This window comes from Watersipora subatra, chromosome 10 (genome assembly GCF_963576615.1).
Source record: "Watersipora subatra chromosome 10, tzWatSuba1.1, whole genome shotgun sequence".
NCBI lineage: Eukaryota > Metazoa > Bryozoa > Gymnolaemata > Cheilostomatida > Watersiporidae > Watersipora > Watersipora subatra.
In genome coordinates this window covers 14645457-14672289 of record NC_088717.1, presented here as the reverse complement: position 1 = coordinate 14672289, position 26833 = coordinate 14645457, and the positions used below count along the sequence as shown (strand labels likewise).

General features: G+C 34.3%; 1 protein-coding gene and 1 long non-coding RNA gene across 5 annotated transcripts in view; both read right to left on the bottom strand.

The window, feature by feature from the left end:
- Nucleotides 1-17150, bottom strand: part of LOC137407373 (kinase D-interacting substrate of 220 kDa B-like) — a 56352-nt gene extending 39202 nt beyond the window's left edge. For all 4 annotated transcript variants that reach the window (XM_068094006.1, XM_068094010.1, XM_068094008.1 and 1 more), the window contains exons 1-4: nt 17109-17150; nt 11605-11703; nt 3756-3854; nt 1021-1119 (exon numbers count right to left, since the gene is read on the bottom strand). In XM_068094006.1, coding sequence (XP_067950107.1) covers nt 1021-1119; nt 3756-3854; nt 11605-11703; nt 17109-17129 — 318 coding nt within the window. In that variant the 5' untranslated portion in view covers nt 17130-17150. The remainder of the gene's footprint in view (nt 1-1020; nt 1120-3755; nt 3855-11604; nt 11704-17108) is intronic.
- A 4404-nt stretch (nt 17151-21554) lies between these two features.
- Nucleotides 21555-25566, bottom strand: LOC137405710 (uncharacterized). The gene is made up of 3 exons (XR_010979799.1): nt 25441-25566; nt 23673-23794; nt 21555-21631 (listed from the first exon to the last, which is right to left on the bottom strand). It is a non-coding gene; the product is annotated as an uncharacterized lncRNA (long non-coding RNA).
- Between the last annotated feature and the right edge of the window lie 1267 nt (nt 25567-26833).

The window sequence follows — 26833 nt, the reverse complement described above, 5'->3', positions numbered from 1 at the left end:
TCATAAAAAGAAAATACTATTTTGGCACGCGTTGTTAACAAAATGCATGAGCAAAGCGCTAGAGCGTCACATGAAACAAAAGATAAACTAAAATATAATATAAAATTTAGTCAGTTCAGCTATAAATTCAGTTCAGTTGTAAAAGTTGATATATCTGATGTACTATATATACCCCTAGTATGCAATGTAGCACAATCGTTAGCGTACTGCTGCCAGTACTATAACTGCAGTACAGTTACATAATAACAGTAAATAATACAGTACATAATAACAGTACAGTACAGCACATGCTATTCTTTATAAGTATCTTTGATCATTTTCTATCGACACCTGACCTATCCACAGCCTCTAACGGAGTACCGCCAAGAAAGACAGATTAGCGTGAGACCTAAAGTGTAATGAGAGAAAACACTTTTTTCAGCAAGCTTCTGAGGCTGGCTCTGCGCCCAAATTATTACACAACTAGTTTGGAACCGCTTTGCATCCAAATTATTACACAACTTGTGGGCTTTTCTGATCAGAAAGAAAATTAGCGAGTGTCGCTCCTCTTTAGTCTTTAAAACAGTTTTGTTCATGACCATTTTTTGTTATCCCATTTGAAAAACTGAATTCAAAAAAGCAAAAAAAAATAATAAAAAGCACATTATTGCAACAGACAAAAGCTAAGATATGTCGACTCACAATGTCTACGATTGAGCAATAAAATATTTGGCTCATACCTTGAAATGATAATTGTTTTTTATTGGCGTACGTAAGCGTGAATTGTAACAAGCCGTACAAACTAAAAGCATCAATAGCTTTTGCCAAGCTTAAAAGGAAATCCAACAAATAAAAAGCCTAGATCCTTATCTGATCCTAGAGAAAGCTTGACGATACAAAATTGTTTAGATTTGGAAACTTTTAAAAGAAATTCCAATGAGAAGGTAATCTGCAGAGTTTGCCAACCAATTCCAGCCATAAATAATACAAATTGGTTACATGGCAATATGAAAGGAAGGCCTACGGAGATTAGCGCTTTACCTTGTCTGTAGCATCTACTTTTGCACCTGCTTCCAGCAATAGACTGACGCACTCCGCGTGTCCTCGGCCCGCAGCCCAGTGTAGACAGGTCATGCTATGCTGTTGAAACAACACAGAGGTAAAAAGTAAATTATTAATATTCACGTTGATTAAAATATTTAATCAAAATTCTTCATATTTATATATATTAATAAATAATAAAAATAAAATATATATATATTAATAAAAACGCAGTAAATATTTTATTGTCTGTCACAGATATAGAGCCATTTAAAATATTAATACATTTATAAACATAAGGTATAGCGTGTACTTGTAAAATGGACAATATCTAAAATCCATAGGCAACCATCAAAATATTCCAAATATATAATAATAAATATAATAATAAGTGCAATTTGCTGCACTGCTGCATCCACTGCTGCACCGCAAAACTAGCAACACACGATAACAAATATTATGTAAATAACATACTTAGATCTATGCTTCCGTTTAGCCAATCTAAAGAGAGCTCTCGTGTTTTTGAGCGAATTATATATAACAGAAACCCAGAATACACTGATCTTTCTCCACATATGACCAACATCATTTTCTATTTCATGACATCAACATACTATGTCCACCATCGTATGTTTTAGTTTTTGAGCTTTCTGTTACTACTACCTACAATTCACCATCCCAACTCCTCGACAATACTATTAGATTATTAACTTTTAAAACATATCTGTTCAACTCACTTAATAATTGTTGATTTCTGCCTTTTCATTTTTGTTTGGTATGTAATGAAAAACATCATTTTGTTGATGATTGCCAATGCAAATAGAAAGTTATAAATACATACATCTGTATACGTGCGTGAGGCACTGCTTATTTTAGTTGATGTGTTTCTGTTGTGTGTGGTGTTGTGTCTAATGAGAAGGTAATCCGCCTGTTGTTTTCAGCAACAGGCAGACAAGAACTCAATACTTATTGCTACTTGCAATACTAAACAAATTTGTATCATGCACACCATTGTATGATCAATCTTTTTAATATTTTGCCACGCCTGCACCTCTAGGGTATGCATAGGGATTGTATGTTTTTATACCTACATTCATAATTTATTTAAATTATAAGCGCCGAACTTTGTCACTGAAATATCTGGTAGAATTTATGAAGCATTAAGCAAATTAAAAAGTACGTTTTCCACATAGATCTATAAATACTTTATGCAAAGTCATAGATTTATCACTCTCAGGTTCTATTTGATATCTTTTTTGCAAAGCTTAATGTCAAAGAAGTCAAGGGCACGTGACAATGAAGGTTCATGACTAACTCATGAACACCGGTTCAGAATGTGAGACGTTATCTACTAACGTAACCTCAAGTTTTTTTGGTTGTTGGTGAACTCACGCATTATTTACAAGGCTTAGAGGATCACAAAAAAAGCAAAGCGCAAGATCGTTGTGAAATCAACTATACTGAAGCAAAGCTCACAAATTTCCTGACACGCATCAATAGCCTTAGAGGTTGCAAACCACACGAAATGAGTGATGTAGGGTTGGGCCCGGTATTCACCTCCATTGTCACAGCTAGCCACAACATGGCCACCGCTATGCATTAATAATGCTCGTATAATCTATTTTTAAAATTTCGTTGCCATTCATTACAAAAAAGTAAACTTTGTGACATGGTTAAATAGTGTTAATGGAGTGAATAATTAAAATTTGATTTGTTGAATGCGGACTGCTCTGGAATCCCCAGTGTGTCAAAATTTGTAACCCTTCTACCCCCCCCCCCCAGACATTTACGACGACCCCAAAAACTAAGAGAAAAACTTACTCAATGGTACATTGTCATGCTATGAAAAGGCTAAACTTGAACATAAAAATCATAACAGACAGAAAACAGCACTTACGGCTCATGAAATGAAAAAACATCAATAAAGGATGCTTTGGAATTCAAAAAGCAAAGTGGTGCATTAGAATTTCGATCGACAATTCTTCATCATTTTTAGTATTTTTTCTTTGCATGCTAGACCTTGATGTGTAGAAAAAGTGAAAAAAAAAAATTTAATTAGCATTGAAAGTGTGTGCTCCAACTTATCTTTAGGTACAATTAGCATAATCACGGACCCTAACCAAGTGATGAGCAAATTATTCACAATTGCAAGAAAATTGGCAATTTTTGATAATGAATAATCAAGTCAGATAATATCCATTGACAGTGCATATGTGTTGACACAGTTTTAAAAACCACAATCCAAAGTCTTTATAAATTGTTATATGTTTTGTTATAATATTTCATGTTTGCTACATATATTACAAACGCATTTCGATATACATTTAAAACACTTTTCATTGAATTTATACGCAGGTTACAATTACAAATCACTGAAAGCAACAGATAATAACTCAAAGTTTTTAGACACTTGCAATACTAAACAAATGTTTATCTGCGTACACCATTGCATGATCAATATTTTTCGATATTTCGTTACCCCTACACCTCTAGGGAATATAAAAGCTCCTCTAGTTATAAAGATCGTCCGAGACAGACTACATCTATGCACCACGACATGATAGTGTGAGTCATTACAGCCGTCGGGTGTATCCATACAACAAATGATTTCCCATTGTACCTCCACCTCAAATCTCGCATAATATTATTAGATACAAACTCAGACGCTGATTTGGCAAAGCAGGGCAGCTGCAGCAGACTGAACCAGTCATGCATATGAAAGAAAAAATTCCTACCAAAGCTTTGATGTTCACATTAGCTCTCCTTTTGATGAGCTCTTTGGTGCAAGAGGTGCGTCCTTTGTAGCAGCTCCACATGAGCGCAGTCCAACCGCCCTGAAACAGTGAGCATAAGAATGCTTGCATATCCGAGTTTATCGAAATTGAAAATAAAGATCGTGTAATGCTGGTAATGGGCTTATGGTCAATTAGTCAAGATTCACACTTCACTGTTACATCTACTCAACTGTCCTGGAATAGCGAATGTAAGAATGCTTCGATATGTGAGTTTATCGAAATTGAAAATAAAGACCCATGTAATGCTGGTAATGGGCCTTATGGTAAATTAGGCAAGATTCACACATCGCTGTCACACCCACCCAACTGAACTGGAATAGCGACTGTATGAATGCTTCGATATGTGAGTTTATCGGAATTGAAAAGAAGGGTCAATATAACGCTGGTAATGGCCCAAGGTAGTCATGATTATCACTTCCCTGTCACATCCAGGCATTTATAACCTTTCAGAGGCGAATGCATTTGAAAGCAACCATAAGTCCTTTGTAAATTTGAGCTTGCAAAGCACTAGATAGTATGAATACATCTTATAGAGCGCATTATAGATAGTATATATTGCATAACCATGACTAGCTTGTATTTATTGATTTTAATTTTACAAAACATTCAATCTGAATAATACACCTGAATAATACACAACACCAAAGTGTAATAAATCGACACAAAAGGTGTGTGCACAAAAACTACAATATTATTAAAGCTTAGAATTTGAATTTCTCCTTGCATCCAGATTTCTCTTCCCCGTTGCCCCTCTATTACCGTTATTACACGGTTCACTCAGAGGTGACTCCGAGTGGTACGAAAACTAGTAAGAATAAATTTTATTTATAATTCATTTGGAACAAACTACCATTTTGTTCGAGCCAGAACTGACACTTCGCAAGAAAAGCGTGAGATCCGTGTGAGAAAACTGCAGTTCTTTAATTTATAAGATAGTCTTGTTGATATGATAGTTTCTGATTTTAATCATTGTCAGGAAATCCAAATTTATAGCAGCCAAAAAAATATGTCAAAATAATGACAGGAAACAAACAAATGCGTGTCAATCAGCAATGCCCAATAATTGTAATAAGAATAGCTCTGTGCCATTTCTTGAAGTTTAATCGTAGCGTGTCCATTTAAGACTTTTCCTAGTGGCACATATCTACACATTGGCACTAAGCAGTATATTTCAATTGCCATTGTTAATAGCCCGTGTAGAACAATTGAAAAAATGTCAAACATTTCGAACCAGCCCCTTCCAGTGTAAATTATCTAGATCCAAATGCATATTACTGTTTAAAAAATTTTCCATATAAAAGCGTTTAGTGACCCACAAATAGGTACACCTCACTTAGAAGCACCCTAAACATTTGTGACCAATTTAATAAATTTATAATTAATAATCGTAACATTTCCAAAGACAGATAAAAAGAAAGTTGAAACATTTAAAAAACCTTAAAACGTCAAATGTCATAAAAAATGGTATCATAATGAACACTATCAGTATCACTAATAGTATTTTTAAGTGCATCTTTGATGCACTTAAAAATAAGTGCACAGATTTATACCAATTAACCAAATGGCCTATAAGCTGTCACTCTCTGTTAATCACCTGACTGTCATATCAACTCGCAATGTGCCCCCTCAAAGATTCTTTACCGTCGTAAGATACACAATATATTCTTTACCATACTAAAACGCACTCGTAATCTACCACAAACTTTCTTGGAGAACTTTCTTGTCTGGGGCAATTCATTACATCTGCCATCAATCATATAGAATTGAAACTATTAAATGAGGAGAAGCTAATTGTAACCGCAAGAGGCTGATAAGGAAGAGATATTCTTTCCTAGCTAAGTAGAAAACTTGTTCTGATAATATTTCTGATGATTGGGTAGCAATATCAGCTAAGATAAAAACACAGCAAATAGCAAAAATATTCTTTTTAAATTGGAGGGTTTATGAAAGGTCGAGCATTCTATCTCATACCATATAATGAAGTTGAAGGTTAAAACATAAGCTACAGATAGTAAAGACCTTGCAGATTCTATCAAGAAATTGGACACAATATTGAATCTCAACTTTGTTACAATACAACGGGAATAGTGAGAGGATTATAAATTATAGATTATGGATTACAAGTTGCTATGCATGAAACTAGCAAATTTAAGCCTTTCAGCGAAGTATTGTCTAAATGACCAGAAAACTAAAATTATCGGTTCACTTTGTCTGTACGAAAATCAAAGTTTAAAAATAATAAAAGAGCTTGCAATATTCTACAATGATGAATTAAAACCTCTGTGGAACTAAGTTCTAGTGGCTGTAACAACATATGATGACAGATTTTGACAGGACACAACAGGTGATTTTTAGTGGACAAATAAGGGTACAATGTCCTTAGCGGTCCCGAGACAAAAGCACGACAGGTAAAGATAGATTTCTCAGTACCTGCTTCAAGTTTATTATTCTTTTAATTTATGTTTTTTACAATAATCAAAGTATAAAAACTTTATGAATGAAACATTTCTATATGTTAACATGCTTCAGGCCTAGCCAAGTCGCGGACTAACTGAAGGTGAAAGTTGGTGCTGCTCCAGCTCAGTTCTCTTGGATGTTAAAGCCAATCAGAAACCATTAAATTAATTGCGGTATTTGACAAGTCAAATAAATTTTATGGACTGTTTGGATGAACCAATCAGTGATCAATTCCACTCAGTATTAAGCTCCTGCAATGCGCAAGGCAAAAGATTAAAGGAATTATAGCAAAAATGATGATGAAATTTTATTTGATACACCATAAGTGCTAACCATGCGCTCATGCAGGAAGGCAGGTGTTGGATCTCTATGAGATTGATTGTTTTTGCTTGAAAACAAATATCATATTATATAGCACAATATCATAGCATTAATAGCATATTATATTAAGACATTTGTCGCAAGGGCAACTTCCTGCGAACAAATTAAGCTTTTTCCCAAAGCTTGTCATAATTTGTCAAATTTTGGGTTTTATATACATTTTACAACACAGAAGCTGATAATGAGTGAAAACCAGTTTACAATAGGCTTATTTATGATTGGTCGGTAGCAGAAATCAGTATCAAGTTTTGACATCGTAAAATAACAATTGGAGATTGGACAAATAAAATCGCTACGAGTGTACAGATTTGTCCCAGAATAGGGACAAGAGCCATCAGAAACACATGATCACTTGCATTCTAAACTTGTAATTCATCCAAGTTTTTGAATACGAGCCAATTGAAAAGGTGACGTAAACTGGCCTGTATCCAAATGTCAAAAAGCCTCCACTAAGTGATCTCCCTTTCTACAGACCGACCTGTAGTTTGCAACAATTTCACTTCGTTAATAGAGGTACCGTAGACGCTCCTCCTTTAACATAAATCTTATTCATTTCATGTAAATTTCACGTGAATTTCACTTCACGAAAATAATTTGTGTGAAGTTTTTGCTTCGTATTTCATAAGAAATTTCATATAAAGTAAAGCGTCGAGTTCTCAAAGTCGACTTGAATAATGAGACACCCACAGTTAGCTTTGAAAATATCCCATAGCTAGCATTAAAACTATCATTTTTTCTCACGTTGCACTTGAGAGAGAAAAGGACAAGTAGAAGTATCTCCGTTATATATACTAGTACCCTGGCAGTCTAGTGTTGCGAAAGATCGGCACGTGGCTCGATAAAGCACAGAGAATAAGTAGTTGCACAATTATTCAGAAATACGTAATGATGTTTGATTGGTGCAGGTGTTACACTATCAGTCTACCAAGCTGAATGTAATGATTTGAAGTCTCATTGAAAGCTATATTTTACCCTAACCTCTAACCGTTACCCTGTAACCCTGACTTCGGAGAGATGGATGGACAGACCCTGCTCTTATTATAGTAAAAAATATTTGTCTTTTACTTTATTTCAGGCGTAAAAGATACTCTTTTCTTTATTTTTTCTTTGCAGCATAAACCTTGACCTTGCTGTTCAGAAACAAATGTGAAAAAAATCTATTTAAATAGCTATTGAAGGAGTGCGCTCCACTTGACTTACCATAAAATTACCGTAATCATGGACACCAAACCAAGTACAAGTGATAAGAAAAACGTAGATGTAAACCAATAATACCGCAATTACTGTATAATCATTAGATTAAAATTTTAAGTTTAGTTTTTTCTTTATGAAGGCCAAAGGCGTGAGTTTGAGATCATCTTGGAATGGATTAAGCAATTTACATGTGTTTCTTTGTTCGTATAATGTAAAATCACTATAACGTAAACATTTTCGGAACGGATTATTTACATTGTAGGGGCATCTACTATATTTGATACACATGTAATGGCATTTCTAGCTCATTTTTATTTTCGTTGTTGTCATCTTAGGAAGAGCAAAAAGTTGAATTTTAATCGAAATAAGCAAACTGCTAGATTGTTTTTTAAACAACAAAAATGTAAAAAAAATTTATACATTGCATACATACAGTGCAGCGATTCAATGATGTTCAGCGTTATCTTGGCTTTTGATAGAGAACTTTATATATACATATATACAGTGTATATACATATACTAAAGGAATTCCCTGCGTTTCAGGGGTATTACAAAACAGCTTATAAACAGTGGCAGGTAATGTAGTTGCCCGCCACTTGCCATTAGCCTGGCACATTGCCAATGGCTAATTTGAGCAAGCTAGTATCCGCATTGCTAAACTTACTGATAAAAGCCGTGAGAGCAAGCTCTAGTGGCGTTGCACCATAACGTAATGCAGCATCGCTATGCATATTTGAATCTAGATAACCACTCATATCGCCACATGAATCCAATGCATCTCGGGTAGCTCAATTGATTAGCTTATTGCCTAGGGAAAGGGAGGTTCCATGATCAAATCTTCTGCGATACGGATTCTTCATTCGCCGAAAAAGTACTGTCTATTGCATGAGTGTATATATACATTATTGTCTATATATATATATATATATATATATATATATATATATATATATATATATATATATATATATATACCATTAAAGGTATGTGAGTCTATGCCCTTGATCTGCTCTGTCTAGCTATAGCTGATTAATATCTAGCAATGACAAATCCGTATCATAGAATATTTGATCTCCAAACCTCCAGTTCTGCGGAGGAATATTTTTCCCATTACACTGTCCAACTGGCTATACAATGGAATAAATTGGGCGCATACTTATTATACATGCTAATCTTTCATGGCTACACTGCATCTGCACACTGCAGCTATAAAATGCACGAAGCCATACCAGAAGAAAAAATGCGTACCTGTATGTGAAGAAAAATGGTTAAAATCACTTGGCCAACAAGACTATCGCAATTACAATATATGTAAAGCTGCCGTGGACACAGCAGCTGGTAGAGTATGGATTATACAGTACACAGAATTAGACTAAACACCTTCATTGAAAGTTAGAATGGTAAATGTCGTACATGTTGATTAAAAATAAATTTTGTTTGCAACAACTTTTTTCTTGCCCGTGCAATGCTAGGCATTCATCTAGTATATATATATATATTATATATATAGATATATATATAGATAATATATATATATATATTAAGTTCTCCGTCAGAGGCTGAGATAAAACTGAATGTCATTAAATCGCTGCACTGTTGGGGAAACTGATAAAACACCAGCAAACCTGGGTGTTTATTTAGGTTCAAGTTTCCAAGCTGTTTCACTATTGTGAACATGATGCCTTTCTCTAGACATGATTACATAACATTTGCTCATTTGAAATTGAATTTAAACATTTCAAATGTTTTAAAATTTTTCTAAAAAGCTACCAATATTTCAGTGGCTTTCTGTTTTATATAGTCATGTGAAATTACCTGATTATATAAAAAGCTTAAAATCGGTAGATCATAGAGAAAGGAATGCATCTGATGAATCAATATTCAGTGTTACAAATAGACCGGAGAGAGGCACGCATTACATCCCCTGGCGGGGTATATTAAGGAACGCTGTTCACATAGCTGCTAGCACTATCATAAACCATCTACGCAGTGTAGATATAAATTCTGGAGGCAAAAACATTTTCAAAATCAAAGAGCTTTGCATTAAACTTGTTGCTATAAGCAGAAACTAGAACAGTGTTAAAACCGGGCAATCGTAAACAAACCCCTGGGCATGACTTGGGCACGTCGGAGACAACAACATAATCAGAATAGAATTTAAAGATAAACCGGATACAGATCATTAACTAACTTGTATTATTTCTTACAATAAAAGCAAATTTTGAAAGACAAGATATCGGGTTCAAAAACGAAAGCATTTAATTCTGTGTTCAAATTTGATCTGACAGGCTTTCAGCTAATGACGGTGATGTAATTGGTAATGTAATATGCTAGGTGTCTGCACCTGACTAGATCTTGATAACGTGTAACAAACTTTCAACTCTTACAAAATATTTCTAAACATTCAACAAAGCAAAGGTTTGAAAGCCTGATTGAATAATGTTGTTACCAGGCCATTGAGTCTGGGACAACTGACAGATTCTAAACTGGCCGCCACTAATTCACTAAATCTCACAAGATGCAAGTTACTAATCAAATACATACTACTGCCGTGCTGCCGTGTGCTTGACAGAGTTATTCTTATTATAAATTCTAGTTATTGCGGGTGGATACACTTTAGCTTGCTTTTCATTGTAATAACATGGCATCAATATTTATCTATTTTCTTTGATACCGTAATTCAGATCTTTTAATTGTGATTACGAACAAAAGACTCGTGGTGATCAGCAAATCTCCCTTAAAAATCTGAGGAAAACAGCAGCTTATTACAGGTTTTTAAAAAGAAAGGTTTGTGAATATAGTTTTACTCCAAGTTGATCCAAGTTTTACCCCAAAGAGAAACGCTAAAAATTATTCTAAAATAACTTAGAAAAAACTAGTATTATTGGAATGTCTCGATAGACAAGCGATTCGGTAGAATTAGAACGTGACCTTTAAAGACCATGCGAATACGTGCAGCAATCCTATATATTATAAGAAAGTATAGACAACTCCGTTTCTAAAATATAAAGATTTAAATTCCTAAAATAGCACGAGTTGATATAAAATACTAAGTACTAGGTATGAATATTTCAGGAACACAGCTGTATCAACATGCCTGGTTTAGACCAGGTAAACACAACTTTTAGATTTCCACTTAGCAATGGCAGACAGATACTCTCAACAAGTTTAAAAAGACTTCACATATGGGACTTTTAAGCGTTTGTTAGAGCTATAACAGTTGACAATGTTGACATGTCTTGAAAAATTTATGTTGATTGAAATTAATAATCAACATTGGTTTTTAGCTGGTGAATTGGGTGGCCAGTGCGTTTATCTGTGGTTTGGTAAATAACATGTCTAGAGTGGTTGTCTATTTACAGCGCATAAGTTATCCCTTTTTAAAAGAGAAAAACTTTAATCTTAAAAATTTTTAATAAAATATTTAATAATCTGACAATTCACATGGTTAAGGAGAAAAATAATAAAAAAATTGATCAAGATACTTGATAAAAATAAATTAAATAAAAATTGAGTCATGAAACACCCGACTAGTGTGTTGCATCGCCTGTGAGAAAAATTGTCAATCTTCAAATTTCACACGGTTAACTTTATAAAAGTGATAAATTCATTGTCATCAGCGTTATAAAAGTGTGCCTTAACTGCAACAAAGATAAATTCAGTGAAATTCAGATAATCTAAGCAGGAAGAAGGATTCCGTTAGAATATATTAATAAATTATTTTATAAGTTTTTGCAGATGTTTTACTATGACTCACCGCATCTCGTTTCTCCAAGTCAGCGTCGGCAGCGATCAACTCGGCCACAATTTCTGCGTGTCCATCTCGACTAGCATACATAAGAGATGTCCAGTAATCCTGCAAGCAAAGATGGCGGTTTACGAAAATGGCTCGGAAGACAAATACATATGTCTCTATATATGGTTTCGTGACTGGCTATTCGCGTTTTTCGGGTTCTTTCTCAGTAAATTTGTAGCAAAAGAAAACACTAAATCCTTTCTTTGAGACTGCTATCAAAGCCTAATACTCACTAGCATCAGAAGCCGTGAGGTCACCAACATATAGTTAAACATGGGCAAAACTTCAAACTTTTTATACATGCGATGATCTCTAAGATGTCATATAATATCTTTAATGCTTGACGACAAAGTGACAACTAAAGAAAACTAGATATCTCCTTTCGGATAGAAAATTTGTAGAAATTTAACATCCTTTTCTGAAACATTAGCAATCCAGTAGCAAACACATAAGTTTCAATGAAAGCTCTATATCCTTCAAACATTAGCAATCCAGTAGCAAACACAGTATAAGTTTCAATGAAAGCTCTATATCCTTGAAACATTAGCAATCCAGTAGCAAACACAGTATAAGTCTCAATGAAAGCTCTATATCACTGCTGTCAGGAATCCAAACTTTGTGAAAATCTGTCTTGGTTGGAACTTAATGCATTCCATGTACATTTTCGCCTTGCGACATTCAATACAAACAGCATCTAATTGTAATATTCTTCTTCCATCAGCTGTAAAAACTTACTAAAGCAAAGACCAACTTCTGTATTTAGTAACGTCAATTGTAAAAACAAAAAACAAAACAACAACAAAGATAATAAGAAGAATCGTATTACAACAATACAAAAAATAGGTTAGATTAGTTTATCTTCCAGCCGCCCAAAACATAGACCAAACTCCTGTCATGAGTAAAACAGTATTTGTGACAGCCGACAGCGCCGAAGAGTACCCTAAGAACAGTTATGGCCTAAAGGTCTAGAATACCTGACATGTAAACCACAGGCTAGGGTTCAATACCCAAAAAAGGCCACTGATAGTGACAAGAATGTCATTCAACCTTAAATTGCTCCCTGCAACTGGGAATGTCCCCAGACATCGAGGTTACCTCGCCACTGGACTCAGACATGTCTAGCCAAGATTACAGAGCCATCGTGTGTCCAACAATGCTCTTGAAAACGCACACAGCCTCTGCTTGCGGTAAGCTAAGCTGACATACTCAATCGTTAAAGGGATCGCTCACTCTACCTTGTCTGGTGACAGAGAGCCAGGTGAATATATACTCAAAGGTATGCTTGGGATAGATGTAGAAGATGCGCTGGCGAGACTCTTACTACTGCTGCTGAGTTTTAACGAGAAAGCCGGCTTACGACTCATACTGAGGCTAAATTATGAACATATGGCTAAGATATCCTTCTTCTACGCCTCTGCGACTGCTAATGGCCACACGTCTAGTAAACGCCATTTATATGGATGAGCGATTTATAGACTTGACAGTGATTGGCCAATGGAATTATAACAGGGCAAAGGCTCTTGAGACTCCAGGAGCACTACTTGAATAGAGCCAAAACAATATCGTAAGCCAAGAGGACAAATGCAAATGCTACGTCAATTATAGATTTCAAGATCTTTCATAGCTTGTGTCTTTGTTTTTCACATGACAGTTACACATTTTCAACTCATTTCAACTTACGTGATATGAACAAATCGCATACAACATCCAATGAAAAAACTGCATACAACATCTAATAATTAGTATGAACATATCATTGCTAGTTGCTTCAACAGTCTTCCACTTTATTAATATCCATTCTTTTAGCAAAGAAAGGTATTTTAAACGCTATATTTCAAACCATTGATTTGATTTTATTGGCTAACTGTTGCCTTTTTTGCTTTTTAGTTTGTTTTAAGATTCTTGTATGGCACAATTTAGGAAACATTTCTGTTTAAAATTAAACTATTGCCAATATAGTAATATATATCACGATATTCATGAAAAACTATCTATAAATGAAATAATCTGAAGGATATCTTCTGCAGTGAAGGTCATGATGGTAATTAAATGCCAAAAGTACTGGCAGCTGCAGACACCCAATACTAGCCCTACCCAGGAGGTGTATATAAAGGTACAAAGCAGATGGTTGGCAAGGAATGACAATGGTTTAAGCGTAAACCACCCATACTCCCCATAACCATTACAAAAACTTATCTTTTCTTTCTTAACAACCAGATTGCGCTCTAGTCCACCTGTTCATGATTTAATAAGTCGAAGAATATCTCAAATACGCAATCTCCATCCTGTCATGAGTTCCTTTGTCAAACTATTTGAAAGTTCGTACCCACCTGAATTATCACAGGAAACTGAACGCATTGCGGAGCACAAAGGTGCAGACGATGGCTTGTCTCAACAAACAGCACGCCCACTATTTACATGTATAGTCCAACCCAACCCGCACCTCTATTGTACTGTTAATGTTTTGAGTGAATAATTGCATCTAATTAGAATGTTACTTCTTGACCTGTGCAAAGAATAGCTAGGGTGTTTTATGGTTGGAGGTGACAAGCAAAGGCGTGAGAATTATTCTTCGCATTTCGATGACCTACAATTGTGAAATTTGTTTGTATAACTTATAATTGTCTCCCTTACCAATCAGATAATATATACCGATTGGTAAGGGAAGACTGGATATATACAGTATACTAATGTATCTGTACTTAGTATACTGACACATAACAACATGGCATTAGAAATATCTTCAAACACAAGCAGCGATTTTATTTTAAAGTCGCGCATATATGGCTATAAGATGGCTATCACAATATTTACGATCGCCACCCAGAGATAAATCGTCATTTGTGTCAAGACCACGAGAACTTCAAATAATGTTTAAACAGCATGAAAATTAATCTGGCTCCATCAAAGTTTACATAAATATTAAAAACAGCAACTATAAGCAACTTTTCTAAAATTTGTCCACATCTTGCAGTATCCATAAGGGGATGAGATTAGTGAAACCAAGATAATGGTAATCTCATACAGGGTGATTTATTAGAATTGACAGGTTCATGTAGATTACTTTTCATATTATGACTTCTATTTAGGTATAGAGACATAACGATTACTATCTAATATAATAACAAAACTTATATCATATAAGGTCTTATGCCTATAATAGTAACGTAACATAAATACTTATATCTAGTATAGTAACATAAATACTTATATCTAGTATAGTAACATAAAGACTTATATCTAGTATAGTAACATAAAGACTTATATCTAGTATGGTAACATAAAGACTTATATCTAATATAGTAACATAAAGACTTATATCTAGTATAGTAACATAAAGACATATCTAGTATATAACATAAAGACTTATATCTAGTATAGTAACATAAAGACATATCTAGTATATAACATAAAGACTTATATCTAGTATAGTAACATAAAGACTTATATCTAATATATTAACATAAAGACTTATATATAGTATAGTAATATAAAGACTTATATCTAGTATAGTAACATAGACTTATACCTAATATAGTAACATAAAGACTTATATCTAGTATAGTAACATAAATACCTATATCTAGTATAGTAACATAAATACCTATATCTAATATAGTAACATAAAGACTTATATCTAATATAGTAACATAAAGACTTATATCTAGTATAGTAACATAAAGACCTATATCTAGTATAGTAACATAAAGACTTATATCTACTATAGTAACATAAAGACTTATATCTAGTATGGTAACATAAATACTTATATCTAGTATAGTAACATAAATACCTATATCTAGTATAGTAACATAAAGACCTATATCTAGTATAGTAACATAAAGACATATATCTAGTATAGTAACATAAAGACTTATATCTAGTATAGTAACATAAATACCTATATCTAGTATAGTAACGTAAAGACCTATATCTAGTATAGTAACATAAAGACTTATATCTAATATAGTAACATAAAGACTTACATCTAGTATAGTAACATAAAGACTTATATCTAGTACAGCAATATAAAAACTTATAGCCAAGTTAAAATTTTGTACTCACTGCATAGAAATGGAAAAAATTTGAAAAAAATCACATAAAAGCTTTTCAAGTCTACATTCAGACCTTGTAAGGATTACCAAATTATGTTGCCGATTGTTGCACTTCCTGTTTTCATCTATTGCTTTGCCACTAAACAAATAACCTTACATGCCTCCTTACTAGTGTCATTTATGGAAAGCATTGTCAGCCCAGTTAGCAAAAGTAGACAACTACAGGTTAAAAAATTGACCGGACAAAGGTAGACAACTCCATCAATTAGCAAATATTTGTTGAAGGGGTAAATTACAGGTTTGAACATGAGTTTTCAATAGTAAAAGTGAATTCTGAAAAATCTAGAAGGAGCCGCATACTCATTAATCAAATAGAAAACAGTTCATGCCAACAAAACCAAACTATTGACGCCCGATTGGGTACAAGTGATTCGACAAGCAGGATTAAAATGCATATGCTACTAAGCAACATATACACCAAACTACAGTCTACAACAAAAGTAGGAATTGCTGTGATAAAAATATTTCTACTGTGTAAGATGCGATCAGCTGTGGGCTAATGGTTTAGTGCGTGTGACATGCGAACAACAAGGGATGCAATTCCAAAAAATGACCAGCAATGGTGGATAGGAATAGCATCTAAAGTTAAATTGCTCTCATGGCTGGGCATGTTTCCAGTCATTGGCATTTCCTTGTACATGTAGCTGGTCTCAGACAAGCTCAGCCATGATCACATAGACAATGCTATGCAACAATGCTCCTAAAACGCAGGCAGCCTCTGTTTGCAGTAAGTGCAGCAGACATTTTCAACGGATTGCTCGCACCGAGTGATAGGGGCATGCAGCAGTCTAATCTTAATCTGTTCCTGAATGTGTCTGTTTTACAGCAAAATACTATAAACTGATGTTTAATTATTTTGAAATATATTTTTTAACGAATTAAATGAGCTTTTAAGAAATCTGTTAGTGGAGATGTTTCTTTTTTCTAGTGTTAAAGTGTTTTGGTTGGAAACAACATATTTCCTGTGAAAGCTATTAACAACTGCATAACTTTACCATTCATCGACAGGCTAGCTTCTTGTCAAGTACAACAAAATGTTAAGGCCTGTTTGAAGAAGCTGTACCATGAAAATCTTAACAATTATAACAGTTTATGTAGTCTATTAAAGTAGCCTGCTATCTCAACTGCAATCTCCTGTATCAAAAAGCCTACACTTCCATTGGCCTTTCATTAAAAGAGGTTCAAGTTTAAATGAAGTTGTCTACCCCTAATTGGTTAGGCAAATCTCTCAAACTTTGTCGGTGTCCCACCAATCCAAAATCACTAATACAATGAGTCTAAGAACCAATATTTCTAAGTACACATGTAATTACTAATAAAAACAAATCAAGTTGTTAGAGGTTTACGTACGTTATCAACAGCATTGACCATTGCCCCCTCCTCAAGAAGAGCTGCCGTGACCAAACGGTCTCCATAGCAGCAGGCTGCCATCAACAGAGTATGACCAGTCTGAAAACAAGAATATGGAGTGCTACAATGACCTTTTTCTGAACTTTTATCCTAACTCTTTCAGTGTCTGGGTAAAAGTTAAATCAGAAATATTCAAAATACAAGAGCTCATCCGTATACCAACCTGACCAACCAGTACCAAAGATAATTGGATCCAGAAATTTTATGTTGTACAATTGATTGTTTTTTATTATAAAAAAACATACATAGAATGTATATTCATGCATTTTTTATTGTTTAGAAAAGAATAACTATATTAATTATTTCAGAATACCAGTGAATACAAGTACACGTGTCACACTGAATTCCCAGGTCGTGATTGGTTATAATAATTTTTGTTACTGTAAATGGGACTTGCGACACGTATTATTTACATCCAGACTAAAACAAGCAAACTGTTTACCAAATTTACCAAGTATGTTGTTAGGATGTGAATAACAGTAATTTGTGAGTATTAGAACTTACTAGATATTTATATCTGAGTAATAAAAACTTGAAGTTTATGATATTTTGTAGTGGTTTAAGATGCTATTTATATGTTAAATTGTGTTTAAAAAAGCATTGAAAGTCTAAAATTTTCCTAAAAAAACATCAACGAAGACTGTTCCAGATATCAGGACTGGAGCATTTTCTTTCCAAATACAAGTGAATATAATAGTGTTCAAAACTATCGTCAGCGATCAACTTTTGCGGATTTGACTTCTACGTTCAATTGAGTTCAAAAAAATATCTGAAGTTTCAGATGTGTTTAAGGGGAGATCAACTGATACCCATTGCTTAACCTTTCTACCAGTGTCAATAATTATATTAATACCTAGATCAGGGCATCTCTAATAATAAAATAGAGAAAGTGAACAATTACAAACAGAAAAACTACATGAAACTTTGAAAGCCTTTATATCATTTTATTACTGGATTAAGGCAAAGATCGTTGACTCTCAGCACACAATGAAAAACATACAAATTTTTTTCACAAAATAGGTAAAAACTAAACAGAGTTCACAACATCCCTTTTGGATATCCTCAAACTGATTAATGGAGGACAGCAATCCTAACTGGGGGTTACTTTATTGCCTAACAGACAGGAGTAAAACATAACAAAGGTAAGCAGTGCAAAGCAGGAGGCAGGAGCGACAGATGTGAAAGAAAAAGGCAGCCAAGTAAATACTAGCTAGATCTAGAATCAAAGATGGACAGGAGCTGCCGAGGGAGGAAAGGAAATGCAGAACAAGAGCTTTGCTCGAACTTAGTACAAAACGTCCTCTTTTACCTGTCAGAGAGTGTTCAACATTTTAGTTCTGAACAGTTTAACCAAAAGTTACTTTTGGTACTTGTAATACGCAATTATAGGTGTGCAGATAATCCTATGATGCTGAGTAGCTATACTATACTATCTCAATACTATAACCTTTATCACCAACCTGAACAAGTTATTTGCCATTGGTCTGCTATCTGTGTTATTTTACTCCACGGAAATTCTATTTTCAATGTAGAGTTCTTCTTAGTTACTACATGTATTTTAGTAATACTGACCATATATATAATAGCGGAATGCTCAAGTTGCACGGGTATTAAATAACTATTAATTATATATATAATATACATATACATGTAATATACATATATTTGTATATATACATATACAGTCAAACATGGATAACTCGCCCACGGATAGCTCGAACACATGGTTAACTCGAACGGTTTCTTTGGTCCGTTCCCACGTAATGATAAATTGCTATAGATAACTCGAACTCAACACTGTTAACTCGAACTCAACACTGTTAACTCGAACTGTTTTTTTCCCAACGGCTCCCGAAACGGTTGTTTTCGCTTTAGAAAATCACTTTATTCCAAGCCATAGAGGTAAACCTCAACTTCGTAATTCATAAGCGTCGTTATTACCACCATCGGCAAAATATTTTTGTCAACAACTTTTCTAAAGGTTTGGTGAAATTTGATTTATACCAAACATCCGCTTAGCGATCGCCCTTCGGAAGCAAGGTAAAGTGAGGTAATCTTTGCATAAACTTCAAGAAAAATCGGCAAAATTGATCGTGGGTAAAACGCTCAAAAGAAAAAGATGTCTTTTCTTTTGAGCATTTCAACAACGATCAAGTTTTGCCAATGTCAATCTAAAAAACGTCCTGGCAATAACATCACCTCAAACAACAAACTAATCTCAAGTGATAGAAAAATATCTATACATTTTGATAAAAACGTTTTAAACTTTACATTAGAAGCATTTAATTTGAAACAAACCATTTGTGCTTTTGATTTATATTATAGTTTGTATATGTACATGTATCTACAAATAAATAAGTAAATACATGGACTTGTGACAGTGCTCTGATAACTTGAACGCTCTGATAATTCGAACACTTTCGCTCGGTCCCGTGAAGTTCGAGTTATCCATGTTTGACTGTATTTGTATATATACATACGTATATATATAGCTTACTCAAATTGGCCAATGGCAACTACATTACCTGTCACTGTTTATAGGCTGTTCTTTAATACCCGTGCAATGCCAGGCATTCGGCTATATATATTTTTATATATAATTAGACTGAGTTTTTAAATGCCATATGGATAGGTGTATATATATATATACATATATAAACATATATATGTTTATATACATATATATGCATGTATATATACGGGTATATATAGCTTTGTCTGGCGAAATCTTTCTAAACTTGCTGAGAGTATCTGTTTGCCATTACTATGTGGAAATCGAAAAGTTGTGTTTATCTGGTCTAAACCAGTCATGTTTATGACTGGTTTAGACCAGATAAATAGTCCATTTTATCAGGTCCATAGCTGTGTTCAGCTATGGACCTGAAGCTGTGTTCCTGAAATATTCATACCTAGCTCTTAGTAGTTGATATTAGCTTGTGCCAACATTAGTAATTTTGCAATGACCACAGAACCTGTGGTCACAGAAAGCTGTGATGGTGATAAATTCTGATGATAGTGATTCAGTAATTGCGCAACCAACATGAAAGTATATTAATATGGTCACGTGCCACGTGTTATTTTGTTTACAATGTGGACATTCAGCAACAGTAAAGCAGAGTATCATGACAGGATGAAGGAGGATTCCATGCAGGGCATGCAATAGATACATAATCTACCATCTAGCTATGGGCTACCAATTATAACAGATAAGATATAAGAAGCTCGCAAATTTAAGTCATCTTTTTGTTTGATAGTCGCTATGATTACATGTAGATTTGTAAAAATCGACCATCATATCCTTAGCCAACTAGTACTTTATGCAAACCGTCCAAGTACTGATTCATGAAATATTGTTATATGTATATATTGTGCTCACTAGCAAACTCTGGCAATTTGTTCAACCTTTTATGGGCGTAACTAATGGCAGAGAAGAAGCCCACGGCACTTTGAAGTATTTTTGGAGTTTTCGTCCCATCACCAAAACTGATTACAGTAGCTCACTTACCTCTGAAGCTCGACTGTGGTATTAGAGTAAAACAAAGTGTGAATGAAAGACACTGCTATACTTCTGCTGATAAATGAAGATATAACAACACACCTTGGGATTACAGTCAAACCTTGACAAATGAAGATGTCAGTTTTGAAATGTCAAAACCATCCTATGTTGAAACAAACCTTCTTATGAGAGTTTATTGCATGAATTAAAAGTAAAATTAAATTCATGAAGTAAATAATCATCAGTAAAAAAGTTTTTATTGTTATGTTGCCATAGAAACGCACTAAAAACTTAAAAGCGACCTTAGAAACTAAACATAAGAAAGGTTCAGTGAGATATATATACAGCATAACTCCCTCTAACTTAAACTATATACATTTTAAACCAATTTGATTCATATTGTATTTTGTTGTTTTATTGTACTAGCTTTGTTTACTGTTACTTATAAAACTACATTTTGAAAAAAATCTCGGCACCGTATGTTAAAAATTACACTGCGCGCCAAATTTATGTCATATATCAATCAATTTTTACATAGAGGTAATCGTAAGTCAAAGTTTGGCTGTACAAACATCAATGAAAATGTGACAATGCAACTTCTAACTGCAGAGGTTTCAGTCTGATTCACATTGTTCACACACCAAACAGACAAACCGTGTATAAGAATACTGTTGTAATGCAAAAGGAAATGTTCAGCCTGGTTGAAAATTTTTACCAATGTGAAAGTTTTTTCGACCAAATCTTTCGACCAATGTGAACCGTGACAAAGACTAATCGGAGAAAACTCAAAAAAACCACAACAGACTCGATACGAACAACAATAAGAGGTCCACTAAAGCATGCTAGATATCTGGTCATCTCACTCACCTCATCTGCGGTGTTTATTTCAGCTCTTCTGTTTCTGATGAGTGTAACAGCAACCTGGGAGCAGTTAGCCTCCATATTAGAGCATACCTCTTGGTGGAACCTAAAATTACCAAGTTGAAGACAGAGTGAGACTGTAAGGATAGACGAAGAGCGAGCAGAGGGAGGAGAGGTGATTCTTGAGAGTTGTATCATAAATGTCGAACTTGGAAATCCAGGTGCTGATAATTATTAAGTTTCCATACAGCGTAGCGTATGATAGTGTAGCGTCATATGGAAACAATCATGTCGCTCTCATTCTGTTGCGATTCAGTGTCGCTGTTTACAATCAAAATACCCGTATGATGTGCCAGCCATCTTTGTACCATGGAAACGGCCTTAACGATTAACGGCGTCGCACTTGCAAGTGCACATAGGCCTTGCTTTCGCGTTGCATCATATTCAGAAAAATTCGTTATTGAAATGCTCTATCTGATTTTACTTGAAACTGTAAAATGCAGAAGACAAGGCTGTATAGACCAACACAAAAATCGAAACGTTCCTTGACTACCTGATTGAGCAGGAACCTTACAGAAACTTAGATCTTAAAGATACAAACTTGACATAAAAGTCTACATAAATCGACTATAAATCGACATAAATCTATAGCACCATATGGAAACATGATCCGCTCGTCGGCCCAGCGTAGCACTTCAGCCCTAGCGGACCCAGGTGTCGCCATTTTATCCCAACATCAGGTTTGGGCATTGGCTGGTCAAAACAGGTGTAAACAAGATAAAAGCGATTGGAACATATTTGGTTAATTCACAACAGGATATGGTTTTCTGAAATATTGCTTTACACCAGTAGCCTCATCGATGTGTGCAAGATGAGTATCCTCTAATTTCTGATGATTAAAGTACTCCAGGGAATCATCAAAAGAATTCCTTGACTAGTAACCTGCTACTAGAACGAACCAGTTTTAGAAGCAAAAATTAATTATTTTTGAGTGACATGAACAGCATAGCATAATTTCCAGTTTTAAACATCTAAAATCAGTAAAATAAGATTAGTTACAACATCAAAGATAACCAAACAGCCCCGCAATAAAACTGAAGAAAAGTGTGCGATATGAATAATAATAGTAATGAATAGTAATAAGGTGTAACCCAAAAGTATAACAAAAGCCAAAAGAGTGCCATAGCACTTCCACTTGTAGCAAACCACAAAAGTGGTAGAAGGAATTTACAAGCCATTACAATAGATGCTTCAACGGAGGCACCATAGATGTATATTGGGCATCGAATGAGGCGGGAAAGCTCCAAACTTGATTGAGGCAATTACGCGATGTAATTAGAAAAACTCCAAGGTGTAAATGACAGAATCGCCTAGTGGGCCAAAAGGTAGTCATCATAGCATGACTACATAGACGTGCCTCATGAAATGACTGACAGTCTCATAATAAGATCAGAGTGTACTATGAAATTCTAGTAGGTAATGCATAATATAATGAAAAAAAATCCATATGATAACTGCAAATAACTGTTTATTGATCATATTTTAGTGGACTTATGTCTGACATGACCAATGTGTTAATAGTCACACAAGGGGTGCTTACTACTTAACGATACACCCTAGTCATCAATAATATGGGCTGGCTGTTTATTGGCCAATACTATCTTTGCTGGCTGTTCATTGGACAATAGTATCTGTGCCGGCTGTTTATTGGACATAGTTTCGCCATTTGCTGTTTATTGACCAATACCATCTGTGCTGGCTGTTTATTAGTCAATAAAGTTATTTATTAAAAGCTATTTTCTGCAATCTTCCAAAAAAATAATAATTTCAATGGCACTTGTCATTTTCAATAATCTTTAAAAATCACAGTGTGTGCATGTCACTAACAAATGTTGTCAATCAGTTACCTTTCAGCCAACAATACCTCTTTTACTCTCAATACGCTGAATCGAGGGCTGAGTGGCAAGAAACACCAGCCTGCTGTAAACATTCTCTAACTAACCTTGCACACGCTTCAAAAAATTCCAAGTTCCAGTAAAATCCTAGCTGAAAAAATGTCATTTGATATGGCCCATTTTTTGCCTCCAATTAATGTTATAAGTAGTAAGCTGAAAAACAAATTTCAACCTGAGGTATTACTAAATTACCTGTCAAACAGTTTCCGAACTTGAAACCTCACGCCTACACCATGTCGAACAGCTTCTTCTTTACTAGCCATTCTGTTTGTCTTCTTGTCTACTTGTGCAACTCACAGTACAGTATTTGTAAGCTAAAAATAAAACAAACATAATTATTTATGTCTAAATTGTTGATGAAGGCATCAATTTAACACATGGTGGTATGCGAAATCAACTTGACCCATTTGTTGGAAAATCAAAATACTTATTTACAATATTGTTACTTATTTTCATTTTATTTCATGCAAACACCGCATACATTTTATTTCAAGTCATACATATATGCACACATGCATATAACTTGAAGTAAATAGAAATGTATGTGGTATGATCATATCAATACATATTATTATCTTCTAAGAAAAAAGATGAAATGTTAAGAATTCAGCCTATATAATCATTTAAAAAATAATTTTACAGCCATTTGGTTTACATATTTTAAATCAAAACAAAATAAAGATGAAGTTAAAATATAATTTATGGTTATTGACTAAATTCACAATAAGCAACAATGTTGTGAGTGAGAAATTTTTTTCCTACAAAGAGGTATAGTTTATTTCCCAGATCACCGCGCAGGCTTAGGTTAAAAGACTTACCCTCATATAACAACGTTATCTTATTATTTATTACAGCGATATAGCCTACTTTTATACTGTTAATACTACTGTTGAGATGAGTGAGTACTAGTACACCAATTGCTTGCAATTGCCTTGTATGTGAATGAAGCTGAGCTCAAGCTCACAACATTGGAAATTTTAACTTCATCTATATTGGCCTCATATACCAATTAAATTTTAGAGGTGATTAGTTAAATACTAAAATAATAAAACAAGAAAAATTTATATCATTTTGGGAGCATTACACTATTTACGGTAAAGTTATACAGATAGGTAAAAACTATTTCAAGTAAATCTGTGCTTTTATACACAATTCAGGTACTTGATGAAAACATAAGGTTTTTAAAAGCAGGTTTTGAAAAAACCCAAAAGCTCAACAAATTTCAAATCAGCTCTGTTTTCCGTAAATTAATTACGATATTAACAGATCTATAAAACAATAAATATGTTAATGCTTCAAATGCAGTTACAATTATGAATACACTATTTTGCAGGCTAATAATAAACATTTGGAGATGTGGTATTCTTCATTAAGCCAAAACTGTACACTTAGCATTTATTCTGCATTTTTAGGCAATAAAAACTGCACTGGTGTACCATTGTTTCTAGGGCAAATAATAACAGAGTGATTAGAGCAACATTGTGTGTATCAACTATAATTATGAGTATTTAAACATCATTATGGAAGACATTTGAGCAGAATTGTGGTTATATTTAAGATATTTTCAGCCTCAAAAGCGTTTTGAGCATACATCTAAAAATAAAGATATTTGGTAATTTGAAGAAAGAGGCCTAGCTTTCATTGACACTATGTCTTTGTGACTGACGCTTGAGTAATTGATATATATATATATATATATATATATATATATATATATATATATATCATAAATAGCAGAATAATAATAATGTCTTTAATAAAATGCCACATTACTTTTATTAAAAATCGTGTCTCCAAATGTTGTTTCCATCATGCTTACTACGATCATAAAAAGCAACTAGGTTTTAAAAATACTTATGAATACCTTACCCAATGATTACCAAACCTAAACTCGGTTTCATCAATGATATAAATCTCCCACGGGGGTTTATATCATTGGTTTCATATAACTATTACTTACTTCTTTCTTATGCGAGCAGTTGGGTATTGAATTTTCATGAGCAGCATTATCTACGTGTTGAAGCGAAAGCACAAATCATCCATCGGTGCCACCAAATAACTTTTGCTGGAACATACATTGATTCAGAAGATAGTTATTGTGAGCTATCTCGTAAACATTATGTGAATCATGATAAAACCATGCATTGCAGTTTCCTTACGTTCAACACATCAAACGAATGATCAATCACAAGACAAGCCTAACTTTGCTCTTATTGACAACAAACAAATAGTTAACCTTAATAAGACTAAACTGTGCTAAGTGGAGTCGCTAATCACACAATCTCATTCGTGCGATTGGCTTTTGGCGAACCTGCTATATTAGAATCTGATTTTGCGATGACCGCAGGAGAAACTCGAAATGTCTTCTTAAACCGTCGTTGACCTTTCTCAAGACTCACCATCAATAATCTAGCTGCATTATAGACTATATTAAAATTCAACGAAATTCAGTGCTTGTAAAATAACAGTCATTATGATGTATTGAAGTGAGAGTGTTATGCATGGGCTAGCCTAGTCCCGCACTCAAGGATTTCCGCCACACCCACCAACCCCCCCCCCACACGCACGCAACACAAACAACTGTTTCCATGTGACGCTACGCTATTGCTGTATGGAATTATCAGCACCTGCATTTCCAAGTCGGACATTTATGGTACAACTCCCAATAATTATCTCATCCTCCTTCTGCTAGCTCTTTGTCTATCCTTACAGTCTCACTCTGTCTTCAACTTGGTAATTCTAGGTTCCACTAAGAAGTATGCTCTAATATGAAAATTAACTGCTCACAGGTTGCTGTTACACTTATCAGAAACAAAAGAGCTGAAATAAACAACGCAGATGAGGTGATTTTCATTGAATTTTAGTATTGTCTATACTGCAGCTAGGTTATGGTGTGGTGAAAATCCTTGAGTACGAGACTAGGCTAGCCCATGGTGGTATGTATGCATGAACTTCCTACTAGAAGTTCATGCAGACATATAGATTTACATACAGATACATACAGATTTATTCCATATTATTACCAATTGGTTGTAAACTGCTTTTGCATTCTTGTATTTATTATCTCATCATATATGGTCTTTTTTGGCGTGTGCATTCTATTTTAAACTTAAAACTGACTAGTTATTTAAACAACCAAAATACATGTATATGTGAGTTTACAAAATACAACAACCCTGGCCGTTGTTACTAAATATTCTAAATGTTAGCCTAACCTTCCAGCCTATAAGTAGCACTGCAACTCTAATTATGCCTCAAATTAGTCTTGCGCACAAAACCTGTAGCACACACTAAACTTTCCCTTCACTCTAGAAGAACAACAAGTAATCTTAATGCACTAACTTTGTATTAAA